Here is an 18372-nt window from a genome sequence, read left to right on the forward strand (position 1 = left end):
GGTCAACGTGGTCTAGTTGGAGGTGTCCCTGCCCATGGCAGGGAGGTTGGAACTAGATGATCTTCAAGGTTCATTCCAACCTAAACCATTCTATGATTCTATGATTCTATGATAAGTGAACTGCAGTAAATACGTTGCCACCTTTTCCACTCTTGCCAGTCCTGCAGTAGAAGTTGTTTCTGCCTCTTCTTCAAGTATGCAAAGCAATTTGGTCTTCCCACCCACGAGCCTTGCCCCCTTCACTACACAGAAAGTTCACAGAATTCACAGAATTCACAGAATTGTTAGGGTTGGAAGGGACCTCTGGAGATCTTCTAGTCCAACCCTCCTGCCAGAGCAGGGTCACCTACAGCACGTTACACAGGACAGCGTCCAGGCGGGTTTTGAATGTCTCCAGAGTGGGAGACTCCACCACCTCTCTGGGCAGCCTGTTCCAGTGCTCCACTACCCTCAAAGTAAAGAAGTTCCTTCTCATGTTAAGATGGAACTTCCTATGTTCAAGTTTATGCCCATTACCCCTCGTCCTATCACTGGGCGCCACTGAAAAAAGACTACTCCCATCCCCCTGGCATCCTCCCGTTAAGTATTTGTAAGTATTAATAAGATCCCCCCTCAATCTTCTTTTCTCTAGACTAAAGAGACCCAAGTCCCTCAGCCTTTCCTCATAAGAAAGGTGCTCCAGTCCCCTAATCATCTTCGTTGCCCTTTGCTGGACCCTCTCCAGCAGTTCCCTGTCTTTCTTGAACTGGGGAGCCCAGAACTGGACACAGTACTCCAGATGCGGTCTCACCAGGGCAGAGTAGAGGGGGAGGATGACCTCCCTCGACCTGCTGGCCACACTCTTCTTGATGCACCGATATTTGCACCTAAGATGTCATCGTAGGTTGAACATGTCATTGGGTTGTTTCTCACTTCGGGCACGATGAAAAATATTACTTGTTGGCTGCTTCCAGGATCTCTTTTTATTCATCCCTATTGAGTTGCCCTCTGCAATGGCCTCACCTCTGCCTGATGACGTGGAGGCATCTCACTTTCCACTGTCTCTTCATTTGGCTTTTGATGGACAGGCACACTGTTCATGTTGTGTTCCTTGAGCCTGCTGTCTGCAGGTAGGTGCTGGATTAGCATCCTGAAGCTCGGCACAACTAGTTTAATTATGCAGTGCAGTGCTACGCTTCCTGAGATGACACTGACCACTAAGACAGCAAAATAGAGAGGAACCACGCACAAACGAGCAAGAGGGAGAGAGAAACTCCCCGCACTGCCTGTTGTGCAGTCCCAGAGGAGATCTAACTCAGTCTGTAATTGCTGTTCTGGATAGCTTCTGCCCTCAAAACAATTTTCTGCTGGTCTGTTCTTGCTTAGGCTGAATCAGTTTGATTTATAGAATGTCGGGGTTTTTTTCTGCACAGCCATAGACAAGAGAAAAATATTTGTTGAAAGGCTGTTGCAGCAAGATTTAGGTTTTGCCCATCTAGCATCAGGGAAGCTTGCACACTTTTTATACCATTTTTTCCCTTTCCCTTCCTTCCCCTACCTTGCAGAGGAGAATGGGGATAGGCAAACACCATACTTTGATTATCTTTCTGTGTGCTCTGGATCCGTGGCTCACACATGCTGGTCCACATGGGCAGATGGGACAGTACACAAGGAGCATCTCAGCATCTCTTTGGTAAAACGTCACAGACACTACAAAGGGTTGTGTTTTTTTTTTTCTTCTTGGTTTTTAGTTGGTTTTTTTTGTTGTTGTTGGTTTGTTTTGGTTTGGTTTGTTTTCTTTTTTTTTTTTTTTCCCCCAAAGATAACAAGCACTAGGGGTGTGTTTTGCTTTATTTTGTTTTGGAGTGCTTCCATATACAGAAATACACACATGGACTTTATATTACATCCTTCAGAATCACCTTCAGGGTTTTTTTTTTATAGCTCTCCTGGCTGCTTATTGCAGAGTGGATGGTGGGGCAGAATGAGGCCTCATGTGTAGAATTCAGCATCTCCTGAACATCGAGCCAGCAATTAATTTAGAAGTTAATTTGTAGTCCTTCAAAAAAATGGTTGTATGGTTTGTGAGTACACACAAAAGCACATGTGCTAAATAGGACAGATCACTGATATTTCTGATCCCCTTTTATATACAAACCTCAGGCAAACATTCTTTGGAATAAGTGTGACTCTTCCCTTGAGGACCTGAGTTGACATTGATAAAGGATGCTGGGCTTGGGCTAAATGTGCGAGAGAAATTATTGACAACACATGCTTGTTCTGCGTCCTTTTGAAGAGAGCGTGTTTCCCCTCTCTGGTTTATTTAATGCCATTCTCATGGCTGGAATACAGAAATGTCCTTAAGATATCTTTAAGGTGAGGGCTATGTTAGAAGTTTTCAGTGTGGATAAATCTTCACCTCCACTAAGCATGACAGTGGAAGAGACGAGAGGTTTACTTATCTGCTGTCTTGGGGAATACCTCAGTAGTGTCCTTCTCATGGGGAAGTGGGCTGCTGGGATCTGTGATTAGGTTGTTCCCATCTTGGTAACAATATCAGGGTTTTACAATCCCAAACTGCTCCCAGATTAATTTTAAAAATGTTGAAATTGTGTTCTTGTTAAAGTAAAAAATGGGAAATGTAAATTTCTAGTTTATCTGCAAACTTGCATTTCCAAAAGGTTTTTTTGCCATAGGTGGAATTTCAGATTTTTCTTCCAAAATCTCAGTACTTTGCCATGACTTCATTCACTTACCGTGTCAGGTTAAGTGACTTAAAGAGTCCTGCCATTTTAACCTGGTACTTTCTGTTAAGAAATTTCCAAACTAACTTTCCTTAGTGAGAGTTAATCCTCCAGATCTTTACAGTCCCAAGCTCTTTCATTTCTCTGGTTTTCTCATCTGCGTGACACATTTATTGGCACTTCTCTGCTTTTTTTGGTCATCTTTAGTTACTCCCATCTTTTTTTGCCATCTCTGATTTTGCCCATGGCTAGTCTTGATCCTTTTTGTTCCAGCATGGATGGTATTAAATACTGTATATTAATCTCTATGATAGATTTCTCCTTTGGAAGAAAAAAAAAAAAAAAAAAAAAAAAGAGGATTTAAATGAAACAATTTAAATGTCTCCCTTTTGCTGCCCAGTGTAGGGAGTGAATTGTTGTTGGACAAAAAAGGCTGGTGTTGATTAAAACCGAAGAAAGCCCAGCCTAGTTCGCTGGCAGGGAAACAGCACCGTTGGAATGGTAGCTAGCTGTTGAGCTCCTGGTTTCTGTGAAGTCAAAAGGATTTATGAGGAGCTGTATTTCACTGTGAATTCTGTATGGTATGTACAAATGTGGGAAACAAAAGGCAATCTGATTTCGCTAACAAACTCTGATGCCTGGCAAGTTCAGAGTTGCTTCATGACAGAGCTAACCTGGCAAGGAGGAAGAGGAACATAGCTCCTAGGTATATTCCTTTATGGAAGGTCTTTATTTCTGGCTATTTTTCTTTTTTCTATTTTTACTTTTGTTTTGCTTACATATATCAGGGACTTTGGAACTTCACATTGCCAGGTTAAATTATTCAACAGATTCCTTGCTTCAGGTCAGATTGCTTTGTGCTTTGTGCTTTGCAACTCACCCTTGTTTGTTTTTCGTTTAATACAGTAGTTGCATTTTTTTCCTTCCAAACAACTCAGTGGCTGCCTTTAACTAATGCGTATTTTCTGAACAATAATTTTAAACGTTGCTACAATGTTATGAAAAGGATCTATACTCTGCAGCAGCAGATGGCTGTTTTGTCCCAAGTACCCGGATATAAATGGCAAATCTGAAACAGCACTGTTCAAATACAGCATTGAATTCCCATTCTCATTCTTCCCTCCGCGTCTCAATACCCGGGGATCAGTAGGCAGACAGCCCAACTCCTCCGCAGTTAAATTAGCAGATGAGTGCCCTATGAGGAGTGAATGTATCATCTGGTCTTCCTTAGACCAACTTGCACACTTGTTTTATTCCAATGGAAATATTTAGAATCATAAAATAGAGTCATCTAAGATCATCTAGTCCAGCCATCAACCTAACACTGCCGAGTCCACCACTAAACTATGTCCCTCAGCACCACGTCTACCCATCTTTTAAATACCTCCAGGCATGGTGACTCCACCAACTCCCTGGGCAGCCTGTTCCAATGTTTGATAACCCTTTTGGTGAAGATTTTTTTTTCTAGGATCCATCCTAAACCTCTCCTGGCATAACTTGAGGCCATTTCCTCTTGTGTTATCACTTGTTATTTGGGAGAAGAGAAGGGGAAGGGAAGGAGTATGTATAATTCAGTATATTGCAATAACTTCTACCTAACCAAAAGCACATGCAAAAACAAGTCCATGAGTTTTAAGCCGCATTCACTTAAAATGCTGTAAAAGAAACAGAACAAAAAAACCAGACAGACTGAAGGGTAGATAGAATCTTATTTATGTTGGAAGTAATATAAACCAAAGACTGATGTCATGGCAATTTAGCCAGGAGAGATTAAATTCTGGGCATTCTGGGCTTTTTTAGTATTATTATTTGTTTTTTAATTTTTCCTTAATCATCTTTTACTAAGCATTTAAATGAGAGCAGAACAATGCATTAAAGTTAATTCTCAATTCTTCACATTTTACTAAACTTCAGCTTTCTTCTTTTAAAGATTTTTACAAAAAAAAAAAACAAAACCAACTCCTCCATCCAAAAAAATCACAACTAATTTCTCCTCATTTCCTGGCAATGATTTACTACCACAGTGCTCAAGAGCAATCTCAAGTTACTTAAACATCATTGCTTTTACAAAATATTCTTCGGTATTTACAAGTTATGAATAATACCGTACATAATTAAAGCTTCATTATGCCTGACAAGTGAATGAATGAAGTGTGTTTTGTGATGCATTATCCAGTCTTTGGTTGGGGTGGTTGTTTTTTTTTTGTTTTATTATGATTTTTCACAGCTTTTTAATCCTTTTGTTTCTCCTACATCTTCAGTTATTCAACAGTTTCGTATATTCTAGAATTCACAACAGGACTCCCAGGCTTCATTGCAAATTAATGTGATTCTATTACATTATATGATTAAATGTTATGCGACTTATATTCTCATAGCAAACATCAGTAGAAGGGTGTGGATTCATTTTGCTCCATTTTCTAAATTTGCCAATAGGGAAGCTCAGGTCTTTAAAAGTGGAATGGAAGCAATCGGGCCTTTTGGCATGATGGACTAGAGTTGCAAGAGGACCCAAGCAGATAAATGAATTCCTGTGCAATTAGCCTCAGGAGAAGCAGATTCTTTGGAATCTGCTGTGCCACCATTCAGTGAGACCTGGACAGGCTGGAGAGTTGGGCAGAGAGAAATCTTATGAAATTCAACAAGAGCAAGTGTAGGGTACTGCATCTGGTGAGGAATAACCCCAAGTTAACTGCATCAAGAAGAGTGTGGCCAGCAGGTGCACGGAGGTTATCCTTCCCCTCTACTCTGCCCCGGTGAGGCCACATCTGGAGAACTGTGCCTCAGAAAGACAGGGAACTACTGGAGAGAGTCCAGCAGAGGCTATGAAGATGATCAAGGGACTGGAGGACCTCTCTGATGAGGAAAGGCTGAGAGACCTGGGTCTGTTTAGCCTGGAGAAGAGAAGACTGAGAGGATGTCTCATCAATGCTTATCGATATCAAAAGGGCGGGTGGCAAGAGGATGGGGCCAGACTCTTTAGTGGTGCCCAGCGACAGGACAAGGGGCAACGGGCACAAACTGGAACATGGGAAACTCCATCTGAACATGAGGAGAGACTTCTTTCCTTTGCGGGTGGCGGAGTACTGGCACAGGCTGTCCAGAGAGGTGGGGGAGTCTCCTTCTCAGGAGATATTCACAACCCACCTGGACGCGTTCCTGTCCAACCTGCTGTAGGTGACCCTGCTCTGGCAGGGGGGTTGGACCAGATGATCTCCAGAAGTCCCTTCCAACCCCTGTCGTTCTGTGATTCTTTCTGTGAAAGGTTTTCAATGCTTCAGAAAGTACCCAGTGCTGGGTTCCCCTGTACAAAGAAAACATGGACATACTGTTGGCCAGACAGTCTGTGCAGCCTCTGACTGTTGAGATAGACAAAACCAGGTGGATGTGGCCCTGAGCAACCTGGTTTAATTGACTGCTCTGAGCAAGGGTGTTGGACTCAATGATTTCCAGAGGTTCCTACCAACCTCAATGTTTCTGTGACTCTGTGATTTGTACAGCTTAACAAAATGCATCCTGTTTGAGTGTCTTTTTTTCTTCTCTGATAATGTTGCCTCACTGGTAGTGTATTAGCAGTATGTGTATTATCATGCCTATTATTGCTAGATTAATTCTTTCTATAAGAGCCAGTGTCCTATGAAGTCGACATATGCTCACATTTGCTCTTGTATATGGTAAGTGTTCAGAAATGAGGGAAACAAGCTCACTGGCAATTTGCTAAGAAAATTTCAGTGCTGAATCTAGTTACTTTTTTTTTTTTTTTTTACACTTGAAAATATATAAATGAATCCATTTATCAGACAGGTCTTTCCCTTTTTCCTTACCAACAAGATTTCAAATTCAGTGTGCTTGTGATCATATCTCCATCAGTTTACGAACAGTATTTTATCAGATGGGTGCTATGCTGAAAGATGACCTCTTTCTACATAAGAATCCACAATGTAGGATGAACGGTCTGCATCAAAAATAACATTTTTAGAATGAAAATGGTTTGCATCTGGTTTTATTGTTTTTTTCTCGATGATCTTCAAGGTCCTTTCCAACCTAAACCATTCTATGATTCTCTCTTAGTCCTCCACAATTCTGAAAAGCAACCGTATAATCTAGTCGTCGTACTTGTTTCTTACAGAAAGCTTGAGTCAACTGGCTGACTTAGATCCAGCAAACTATGGCTTTGTTTAAGGGGATTTGTGATTTACTATGGGAGCATTATAACTTTTTATTTTGATTCTGCACAGATGAGATTTTCTGGATTTGCTTTTTTTCTTTGCAAAGCTTGACTGTGGAAAGCACCTTTTATGCTTGGATATGACACATTCATGATTAATGTTAGTCTCTCTGTCTTTTCAGAGTGACATGTTGGATGTGAACCAGATCATTAAAGACCTGGCCTCCATGGTGCATGAGCAAGGAGACACAATAGGTAGGTATCACTGTTAAAGTGTGAGCTTCGTTACCGTCCTGCCCCATTCCAATATGATGTTGCATGTTCCCTTATGAGCAGCTGTTTGTTGATGCTGCGATTATTTTTTCCTGTCTTCTTGGTATTTTGTACATCCAATGATGTTTTGATCTAACAAGCTGCCCTGTGCAATAGGATTCTTCTATTAAGGATACTGAGCTGATCTATTTGGCATAAAATAGAATTCTCAGTGAGATTAATTCATTCCCTTCTGACTGCAAAAAGGAAGCTGGAAAATCTATAACATTAACTGGAAAGAGATCCAATTCTTCCTTTCTACCTGGAACTGTAATTAGAAAAAAATAGTAGCAGCAATTATTGTTATGATTATTGATGGTCATGGAGAAAATTAAGCAGTTTGCTTCTCCTAAATGGAATTTTCTTTCCACATTGCAGGGTATGTCTGATTACATTTACAGTAGCCCAGCACCGTGATCTGCTCACATGCATAGTCTGAAGCTTCTACCCATTATCTGACCTCCTCTTGCTCTCTGACTACCAGTCGCTGAGAGTGTGGTGAATAAAAATGGGGAAAAGAGATAAGTGTAATCCCTAGTATTATCTTTAAGAGAAACCCGTCACTGACAGCCACCACTTTTTGTGAATAGAGGGATAAGGCACAGTAGATCTGCTCCTTTTAAATTTCCTCTGACCCTCATCTTTCTCACTGCTATCTTCTGCTGCAGCTAAGAACAATCAGGATTTTTTCCCTGTATCTCTGATTTTGTGTATGTATGATAATACTGTGCAGTGCTTCAGAAGCAACTGTCTGCTTCCAAATTTGAGACCTAACCATCCTAAAGCCACGTTGAGGGACCTAAACTCCAGAAAAGCAAGATTTGTGGAGACGTTTCTAACCTGCAGTGCTCAGCTGGAGTTCTCACTGGAGCTCCTGGGAGTTGGATCAAGTCCTAAGACAGCCATATGTAGATCATAAAAGACGAAACTCTTCTCTGCTCTTTATTAATCACTCTAGATTTCTTTGCCAAGCTCATACCTTTGCAAGTTGCCATTAGCATATCTCCTTTCACACTAAAATGAGTCAGCTGTATTCCACTGAGAAACACCACTCAGATTCACAGGTGCAGAAAAAAATCAAGGTGATACCTAAACCCAACTGTTGATTATTTCTTTTTAACTATTTTATATTTATTATTATTATTATTATTTATGTTTGTTTGGAAGCTCATTTTTGTACATGGATAACTTTGGAGCCTGATTCACTTCCTAAAGGCATATCAGATGTTAATGCTTTGAGGGACATAACATACATCAGCTAGCTTCAAGATCCTTGCAACTCCTTTTCTTAAGGCAATATTTATTATTTTAAGATGTTGCCCATGCATAGAAGTGACCCCAGTATTAACTTGAGTGTGTGAAACAGTCAGACTAAGTGGGACATTTTGTCTTTGAGCCAGCATAAGGTTTTTGTTAATTTTATATCTGACATGGTCTTTCTTCTTCCTGTTTCACTGCAGCAGATTTTTAATGGTTTCTTTAGGAGTATCTTTGCAGCCTGGCAGCCAGTCAAGGTATCTTCCCAACCAATTGCTGAAAGGTCCCACTGTTTATCTTTTGACATTGATATTACCCAGAAGTAAGTGAGATTAAGAATCAGGAGGCAAAGGGAGCTGAAACCCTCACAGTGAAAAATCAAAAGCAATGATGACAAGAAGCAGTTCTCTTGGCATTTGTTTCATTTTTTTAACGCTTTCCTCTTACATGCATGAAATGAAAGCTCTGTGTGTGCTTATTTAGAAAACACAGGGAAAATACATACCCAGGGAATGCAAGGTACACCACTCAGAGAATCACAGAATCACAGAATGGTCAGGGTTGGAAGGGACCTCTGGAGATCATCTAGTCCAACCCCCCTGCCAGAGCAGGGTCACCTTCAGCAGTTGCACAGGACGGTGTCCAGGTGGGTTTGGAATGTCTCCAGAGTGGGAGACTCCACCACCTCTCTGGGCAGCCTGTGCCAGTGCTCTGCCACCCTCACAGGAAAGAAGTCCCTCCTTATGTTAAGATGGAACTGCCTATGGTCAAGTTTGTGCCCATTCCCTCTTGTCCTCTCACTGGGCACCACTGAATAAAGACTGTTCCCATCCCCCTGGCACCCTTCCTTGAAGTATTTATAAGCATTGATAAGATCCCCCCTCAGTCTTCTCGTCTCCAGACTAAAAAGACCCAAGTCCCTCAGCCCTTCCTCATAAGAGAATTGTTCCAATCCCCTCATCGTCTTTGTGGCCCTTTGTTGGACCCTCTCCAGCAGTTTCCTGCCTTTCTTGAACTGGGGAGCCCAGAACTGGACACAATACTCCAGATGCGGCCTCACCAGGGCAGAGTAGGGGAGAAGGATTGACCTCCCTCCACCTGCTGGCCACACTCTTATTGATGCACCCCAGGATGCCATTCACCTTCTTGGCCACCAGGGCACATTTCTGACTCAAGGTCAATGTGTTGTCCACCAGGACTCCCAGGTCCCTTTCCACAGAGCTGCTCTCCAGGAGGTCAGCCCCCAACCTGTACTGGTGCATGGGGTTATTCCTCCCCAGATGCAGTACCCTACACTTACCCTTGTTGAATTTCGTAAGATTTCTCTCTGCCCAACTCTTCAGCTTATCTAAGTCATGCTGTATGCAGCACAGCTTTCCGTCGTGTCAGCCACTCCTCCCAGTTTTGTGTCATCAGAAAACTTGCTGATGGTACAGTCCAGTGAGAGGACAAGAGGGAATGGGCACAAACTTGAACTTAGGAAGTTCCATCTTAACATAAGGAGGGACTTCTTTCCTGTGAGGGTGGCAGAGCACTGGCACAGGCTGCCCAGAGAGGTGGGGGAGTCTCCCACTCTGGAGACATTCCAAACCCGCCTGGACACCATCCTGTGTGACTGCTGAAGGTGACCCTGCTCTGGTGGGGGGGTTGGACTGGACGACCTCCAACCCTGACCATTCTGGGATTCTGTGATTCTGTGACTTGGTACTGTGAGAAGTAACATGTTGGGGGTGATTGTTAGAGCAACAGTTGCTCCTTTTTCATGCTCATAGATGGCCACTCAACTGAACTAGAAGTGCCTCAAGAGCTTGAAACATTCCCAGTGTTTCATACTGAACAACTGTTTCACATGTGCAAGTTTGTTCTTTCATTGGCCATACTGGGATGAATAGACATAGTTCCATGAAATCAATTTTATAACTAGTGTTAGGGAGAAGAGTATCCTCAGTTCCCCAGTTCGTCTGAAGAAAGTGTCAACAACACAGCTGCCAGTATTTGTATTAGTACGTGATGAAGGCAAATGCATATTTGTCCACCTCTGTAGGCTTCTGTTTGTCTTGTAACAGAGAATAAAGATGACCCGAATAATACAGTTACTGCTTTTTTTTTTTGCTTTTTTTTTTTTCGCCCATGACAAGAGAAAATGCTGTTCTGTTTTTGTTTCAGAAGAGCTGTTTTACCCTCCTACCTGTGTATGTAACCTTACTAGTTTTGCCAAAATAACATTCAAGATCTACATCCCTTATCGAAACTGCTCTAGTTCAACTTTCACCTTTTATATCACTGTTTGCAGCTCCATCACATTTCTCAAAGCCACAAAGAAAGACCCGTGTTGTTCTGAAAACATTTTACACTTTTAAAAGAATCATATTTCTTCCTCTGTTGGACAGTTTTAGAACCAACCTTCTGCCAGTGTATCTGGAACGTCCCCAGCTCCCTAAAATGGGAAGAAATTTCAACATCACATACTGGCCACCTATTTTAAGATTACAGTAGCAGAGGCACAGCAACTAATTTATGAGTCCTCTACCTCTTTGTCATGACCAAATGTATACAAATCAATGTTTGCACAGCAAATCCCACTTGCTGGAATAAGAGCCCACTACATCAAGCAAAGGACTTCAGACTTTCTTTTTCTTCTATTACTCATCCAGGCTTAGATCTTGGTGCTACTAACCTTTCACTTCACTCTTTAAGTCTGGGCATTTTATATTTGAAAATAATAGGGTGAAGAAACTTCACAATGTGATCTAAAGTGGATGCTCCCTCAATTTACAAACTTCACTACATGTTACCTGTCAGACTACAGCCCACAGACCTTTCAAGATAAATATAAACATGGCAGCTGGTACTTTCATTCAGTCTCAGAAGAAGTTCCTCATCATAGAATCAAGAATCATACAATGCCAGGTTGGAAGAGACCTAAAGGATCATCTGGTCCAACCTTTCTCAGGAAAAGCATGGTCTAGACAACATGGCCGAGTACCCTGTCCAACAGAATCTTAAAAGTGTCCCATGATGGGGAATCCACCACTTCCCTGGGGAGATTATTCCAATGGCTTGTTGTTCTCATTGTGAAAAATTTTCTTCTTGTGTCCAATTGGAATCTCCCCTGGAGTAACTTGTACCCATTACCCCTCATCTTTTCCACGTGACTCCTTGTAAAAAGAGCAGTCTCCATCTTCTTTGTAGCCACCCTTTAAATGCTGGAATATGGTGATAGGGTCTCCCCTAAACCTTCTTTTCTCAAGACTGAACAAACCCAGTTCTCTCACCCTTTCCTCATATGGCAGGCTTCCCAGTCCTTGGATCATCTTGGTGGCCCTCCTCTGGACCTTCTCCAGCCCGTCCACATCTTTTTTGTATAGCAGGCACTAAAACTGAACACAGGATTCCAGGTGTGGCCTGACCAGTCCAGAGTAGAGTGCTAATGACTTCTTTATCTCTGCTGGTGATGCCTTTGTTGATGCAACCCAGCGTCCTGTTGGCTTTCTTTGCCGCGGAAGCGCACTGTTCACTCATATCAAGCTTGTTATCCACCAGGACCCCCAGGTTCCTTTCCACAGAGCTGCTCCCCAGCTGGGTAGATCCCAGCCTGCGCTGCACTCCTGGATTACGTTTTCCCAGGTGCAAGACCTTACACTTGTCTTTGTTGAACTTCAAAAGGTTCTTGTTAGCCCACTCTTCCAACCTATCCAGGTCTTCCTGCAGGGTGAATCTCCCTTCCCAAGTGTCCCCTGCCCACTCAGTTTGGTGTCATCAACAAGCTTCATCAGGGTACACTTGATCCCATCATCCAGATCACTTATGAAGATATTAAACAGCATTGGGCCCTGTATCAATCCCTGGGGGACCCCACTTGTGACAAGTTGCCAGTCTGAAAAGGAGCTATTGACCAACATCCTCTTGGTGTTGCCTGTTGGCCAATTCCCCATCCACCACACAGACCACTTCTTTGGACAATGGCACATCAGTTTCTCTAGGAGGAGGCTGTGGGGAACTGTAATTGATATATTCAGTCCTGGAGCAATGCTGGTGTTCACTGACATACCACATTGTCACTTATTGCCTAATGATAATACTAATAAACCTCCTTCAAAGCAAACTATATTTGCGTGAATGCGAATGTATGGCTTATTTTAGAAGCTTTCAAATGTGGTGAGATTTTTAGAGGCTTGGGAGTTTTTTGTTGGGGTTTTTTGCCTGTGAAATCAGCTCAGTTTTGTTGCCTGTTTTGTCACTGTTTCCTCTCTGACCTGAAGGCTAGTTTAACCCGTAGACACTGTCAAGAGCCAAGAGGATCCATTAGCACCCTTCCACACATGTCCTCCTCCAGTCTGACTGCCTGAGTGGCGCAGCCAAGAGTCTGTTGTCAGACACGCTAAGGCAAACCAAGCTGGGAAATCATTCAACCGGATCCTTAACTAAACTCTCCTGAGTTATGTGTCTCGGTTGGGACATCTGCAGAAAATGAACACATCTTGAAAGTAGTCCCTGAATACCTAAATGTAACAGATTTAATATCTGCGTTCAGCTGAATGTGGTCTGCAAAGTCTCTCATTTGGTTAAGTTTCCTAAGTGATCTCAGAGGAGGCTATTATGTGAATGGGTACATTTATGTTCTTATTGGTTCCTGATGAATTGGGAAATCTTTTCTTGGCTCTTTTGCTTTCAGCCACTTGTTGAGACATGGAGTTACATGTCAGTACAAAACACAGCCCATACAGGAAGGGTACACTGGGGTATTTCTCAATCAGTGATTATCCATTCCACTTCCCATTCACTTCCAAAGAAACCTCCGATTTCTCTGTTCATCCTAAGTATGTACCCTGTCATCAGTTTGTTATTCTAAGTCTAATGAATCTTTATTGTAAACCACCCCAGCCGCTGAAATTCCATAGTATTATGACCTGGGGGAGGTTTAGATTGGCTATGAGGAAACATTTCTTCACCAAAAGGTTGTCAAACATTGGAAGAGGCTGCCCAGGGAAGTGGTGGAGTCACCATCCCTGGAGGTATTTAAAAGATGGGTATATGTGGTGTTGAGGGACATGGTTTAGTGGTGTTTTTTGGCAGTGTTAGGTTGATGGTTGGACTTGATGATCTTAAAGGTCCCTTCCAACCTAGACAATTCTGTGATTCCATGATCTTTAAGTGCCCTGTAGGCAACAATTTTAAGGTCATAGTGTTTTGTAGACCACTCGCCTTGCTCTCCCTTTCTCTGGACTGCAGCAGTGGTGGCCTCCACTATCCTTTGCACATGTCCTTGGCCTCCGACAGCACTGAAGACTCTGTGAGATGCTTGGTTTCATGTTAGGCACCAGTTGATGACCACCGCTCCAACTGAATTGTTGGACTGCCATGATCATGATCTCTGACCAACTCATTTTACTCAAGGAAATAGGCAGCACAAAAAATGCATGAGCTGTCGATCTTCTTTCCACTTTCTACTCACTGTGAGTTTTCGTGTCTTCCCTTTTTTTTTAAGTGGAGGTTTCCATTTAGCTCTAGTGCTGACAGTGCTGGTAAGACAACACAGGGTGGTTTATAAGGAAAAGAATAATGGATGACTCTACACTTGCAAATTTACTAGCGCCTAAAGATTTGTCTGCTGTTCTGTGCTTGACCCTCATAATGTGATTGGGCTGGTATACTTGCAGTTAATGAGCCAGCTAATTTTGTACAAGAAGCAAGGCTCTTCCTTTTATGAGGTTTATTGCCACCCGTAGGATTCTTCTCACACCAATTCATCCAAAGTCATTTTGGGGAAGTTGGAGCTGCTGTGCTCTCAGTTTCTAGTAATGCTGCAATTGAGCAGTAAGGGTCATAAAGGCAGAAGCTGCCCAGGTGATTGGTTTCTTTTTGCTGGGAGGTATAATACTCAGCCACAGACGGGCTGTGTTTGGGAGGCCACAGCTTGAGTACGTTAAGTAAATCAAACGAGCCACGTAAAGCAAAAAGGGTCAAGCAAGTTGTAAATATCAGGGACTTTACTGTGTAGATAAAATATACAATCTTTCCAAGACAGCAAGCAGAAATAAAGGATATTCATTTCTATGAATCAACACCCCCATCAGCCTCATTTATTCCTGTGACAGACACAGATTGACACTTCTTTCATCTGGTGGCTGAGCTGTAGGATTCGGTAGCTTATACCATCAGCTGTGTGATGGGAGGTGAGCATTGTGTTAATTGTTGACAAAAGTGGACTTCTGAAAGATGCTAACATGCAAGTGAAATTAAGGTATTTATCCAAACTGTGTCAATTCATGAGCTGGATTCGGAAAAGCAAATATAATTATTTTGATCTTTTTTTTTCTGTTTTGTCACTTTTAAATAAACATTTCTTATTGCAGTTTGAAATAAAATTTTCTGTAACTTGTTTTAGAGAATTAAAAAAACTGTTGAGTTTGCATCACAAGTAAAAAGAAATACCATGCTATAGATGAGTAGCTGGAATTTCCCAAGCAAATCTAGATTGAGTGCTCTTTTGCTCTATAAATTACTTTCAGAGATTATTTTTGGAATTAAATAAAATATGACATACCCATAAATTTCTGCACACAAAATGTCGTGTTGAAATACCTTTTTGTATCAGAATAAGAAGGAAATGGAAGGGAAAAAAAAGTGTATTTGGTCTATTGCCATGATATAATATCCCCCCATGTGCGAATTCTGTGGGATTCAAACTAGTGCCTTGGATTACCCAGAACCATATGGGAGCATTGAATGGGAACTGTGGACACCTGAGAGACATAGCTGAAAGTGCACACCAGGCAATGAGGGCAGAGGCCATACCATGCACCCTCAGGAAACTTCATATGCTGACTCTTCTCCTGTGGTAAATACCAGTATCTTGAAACCATTTTCCTCTGTAAGAAAGAATGGTAAATTGCTTTGCATCTGCTAATGTGGTAATATTTCTGCACTCTGCCATTTAACACAGAGCAGATGATACGAGGAACCTTATTCTCTGGTAGGATGTCCTATTTTCCAGTAGATATACGTAGGACAACGTTTGAATTTTAAATCCCCGGAAGACGTATCCTGGCAGGCGTGGTAAACCTCTGGCAGGGCGATACCATTTTTCAGCACATACATATGTAGCAGATACTTGACATTTCCAAGATGCATTTCAAGGACAGTGTAAATCACTCCGGAGCTGAAGCATTGTAAATTTATGCTGGTGTTCCGCTATTGCCTTCTAGCCACTTTTATTCATACAAGCTGGGGCTCTGGGCTGTTGGCTGAAGAAAACCAGGAAGAAGGGCTGGTAATGGCATTTTAGGGTAGTTTAAATAGTCTTTCCAGGCCTGCCTGGAAAATTTGGGTGAGTGGTTGTTCAGTGCCTCAATCCTTACGTCTGAGGGTCATGGTGTGTTACTCTGTGGAAGAATCAGAGCTCTGCTAAAATCAAATAGAAAGCTATGTGCGGTCTACCTTTCATTGGAAGCAATAACCGTGGCGCCTGATGACTCACGGATCTGCAAATCGTATTTCATTGCACCAATCTAAGCCAATGTGACCCATTTAGCCTTAGTTTAGCATATGGGCAAGGTTATTTTATAAGTCCACTTGTGTGCAAAATTTATAACTTGGCGTTTACATTGAAGTTTGCAAATGACCAACACTAAGCCTTTTTAAACGTCATTCTGGAAGAACTGCCATAGTTTTCCGCCCACTTAACATCCACAGTTGTGCCTATAGAGATCCTGAGGGTCTTTTGTTCGTGGAATGAGGCTCACTTAAGACTCGACAAGTACATGGCAAACAGAATGGGCAAAATTCTTTTTTATGCTGGAAGCAATTTCACCCCAAATTGGGCTTTAATTAGGAAAGAAACCTTTATACATTACTAAAATACTCCTTGTGTGTGTGTGTGTGTGCGCGCGTGTGTGTGGTTTTTAGTATGTTGTATTGATTTATATATTTATTTTTTTTTAGCCAGAAGTTATAGTGATAAAAGAGGGTTAAGCTTATTAAAGTGCTAAAAATAAAAGCATACTGTGAAACCTAAAGGGGCCCATTTTGGTTACTGCCAAATGGGAGCGTTTTAAAATTCTCATTCGCAAGGCACTTTCCTGTCTTTCAAGCAGTTTTACTGAAAATACTGCCTTGTGAAACCAGTCCATCTTTGCTGCTATAAAGACTCAGGTTGTACGGGAGGTTCCTTGGTACATTAGGACAAAAACCCCACTCCAGCCACTGTGACTGCAGTAATTTCACATATAAGACTCCTGGTGGTCATTATCAGGGCTTGATCTCAGAAGACAGGTAAACAGACAGGGTTGAAAGACACCTCTTGGAGTCATCGTGATTTCTGTCTCTGTGTGACAAGTGCGTCATAAAATCATATCAAATGACATCTAAAAGCTGGTTAGCTCTGCCACCTTCACTACTCCTATTGAAAGGATGTGCTTTAGCAAGAAAATTAGAAATCTTTTCCTAATTCTTTGGTGCATTTGATTGCAATCACCATCTGCTTTGGCGCAGCCCTGTCCCTCAGTTTAATAAAATTGCAGTAACATTGCCTTAAGGTTTTTGTTTGTTTTCAAACTGTACCATAAATTTGTCATTACAAACTGAGGACAGAAAATTGTAGTATTCAGGCTCTTCGGAAAATCCCAGACCCAGGACTGGGTTATCTCATTTATTTGGGAACAGAGTCACTGTCCCTTCATACCAAAGCCAAAGAAGAAAGCAAAATGCAGACCCCCCCAGCCCCTGAAGGTTTTTTTCAGCCTGCCTAGGATCCTACTGCCCCTCTGGAAATACTTATCTTTCCATCCCCAAGCAAGGTACCTTGGCAAGAAGCCTGAAATTTAGGAAGGTGAACATGTGAATCACCACTAGCATTCAGTAAAGACATGCTGAAATAGCTGTGACACATTCATCATTGACGTATTAACATCATCGATTTATTGCCATCATTGACATACTACTTACTTCCTTGTGATTTGACCCAAATTCTCTTTTCTTCCCTTGCTTTCCCATGTTAATATGCAGAAATATCTAGTTAAATTGTGTCACATATTTATGTCTCACTTCTTTTAATAGAGTTTTAGAGCTCTTCTGGTGGGTTTTTTTGTTTGTTTTAGGTTTTTCCCTGTGTTTCAAGATTACAAGTAACTTTAAAAAAAAAAACAAACAAAAAAACCCAGGAGGTTTGCTTATTCCAATGCTGGTATTCCCCCATTACGAGAACAAGTGAGCAGAAACAGTTCCACCAGGGTCCAGCCTCCTCCTGTAACTTCACAGCAACTCATATAGTACATGAAGCATACATCCGTCCGACTTGTGAAAGCCTGTGCTGGGAAAAACTTAGATGATGTTTGCAAAACACAGTGCATAATATATGATTAGCCCATTCCATGCGGCACTAAGGGGGCGTTCACAGTGTTTATTTTTATCTAACGAAGGCAAATCTCCTTAGGCCCCCATGCAGGCAGCGGAAAGCACTAGGTACTACTGGAGGGCCATTTAAGGAAGCTAAATTAAGCTCCTGCTGTGATTTCCCCTGCCCCAAGAGGAGCAGAAAAAGGTAATTCTTGTTTTAGTTGTATGTCTTTCATAAATTTCTCCTCTGTAGTTCTTCTATGGCTTGGATGGGCATATGCTTCGCTGGGTAAAAACCTGGCTGAATGTCCCAGCCCAAAGAGTTGTGGTGAATGGAGCTAAATCCAGTTGGCAGCCAGTCACAAGTGGTGTTCTCCAGGGCTAAGTACTGGGGCCAGTTCTGTTTAATATCTTTATCAATGACCTGGATGAGGGGATCGAGTGCACCCTCAATAAGCTTGCAGACGACACCTCGTGGGGTAGGAATAATGATGTGCTTGAGGGTAGGATGGCCCTACAAAGGGATCTGGACAGGCTGGATTAGTGGGCTGAGGCCAATGGTATGAAGTTCAACAA

General features: G+C 42.1%; 1 protein-coding gene across 1 annotated transcript in view; it reads left to right on the plus strand.

Annotated features, from left to right (window-relative positions):
• The window catches only part of TSNARE1 (t-SNARE domain containing 1), a gene marked incomplete at its 5' end in the record, with an annotated part of 103865 nt that overhangs the window by 80881 nt on the left and 4612 nt on the right, over positions 1 to 18372 (plus strand). Inside the window, one exon of the mRNA XM_009888175.1 lies at positions 7074 to 7146. Coding sequence (XP_009886477.1) covers positions 7074 to 7146 — 73 coding nt within the window. The remainder of the gene's footprint in view (positions 1 to 7073; positions 7147 to 18372) is intronic.

The sequence above is a fragment of the Charadrius vociferus genome, unplaced genomic scaffold (genome assembly GCF_000708025.1).
Source record: "Charadrius vociferus isolate BGI_N301 unplaced genomic scaffold, ASM70802v2 scaffold276, whole genome shotgun sequence".
NCBI lineage: Eukaryota > Metazoa > Chordata > Aves > Charadriiformes > Charadriidae > Charadrius > Charadrius vociferus.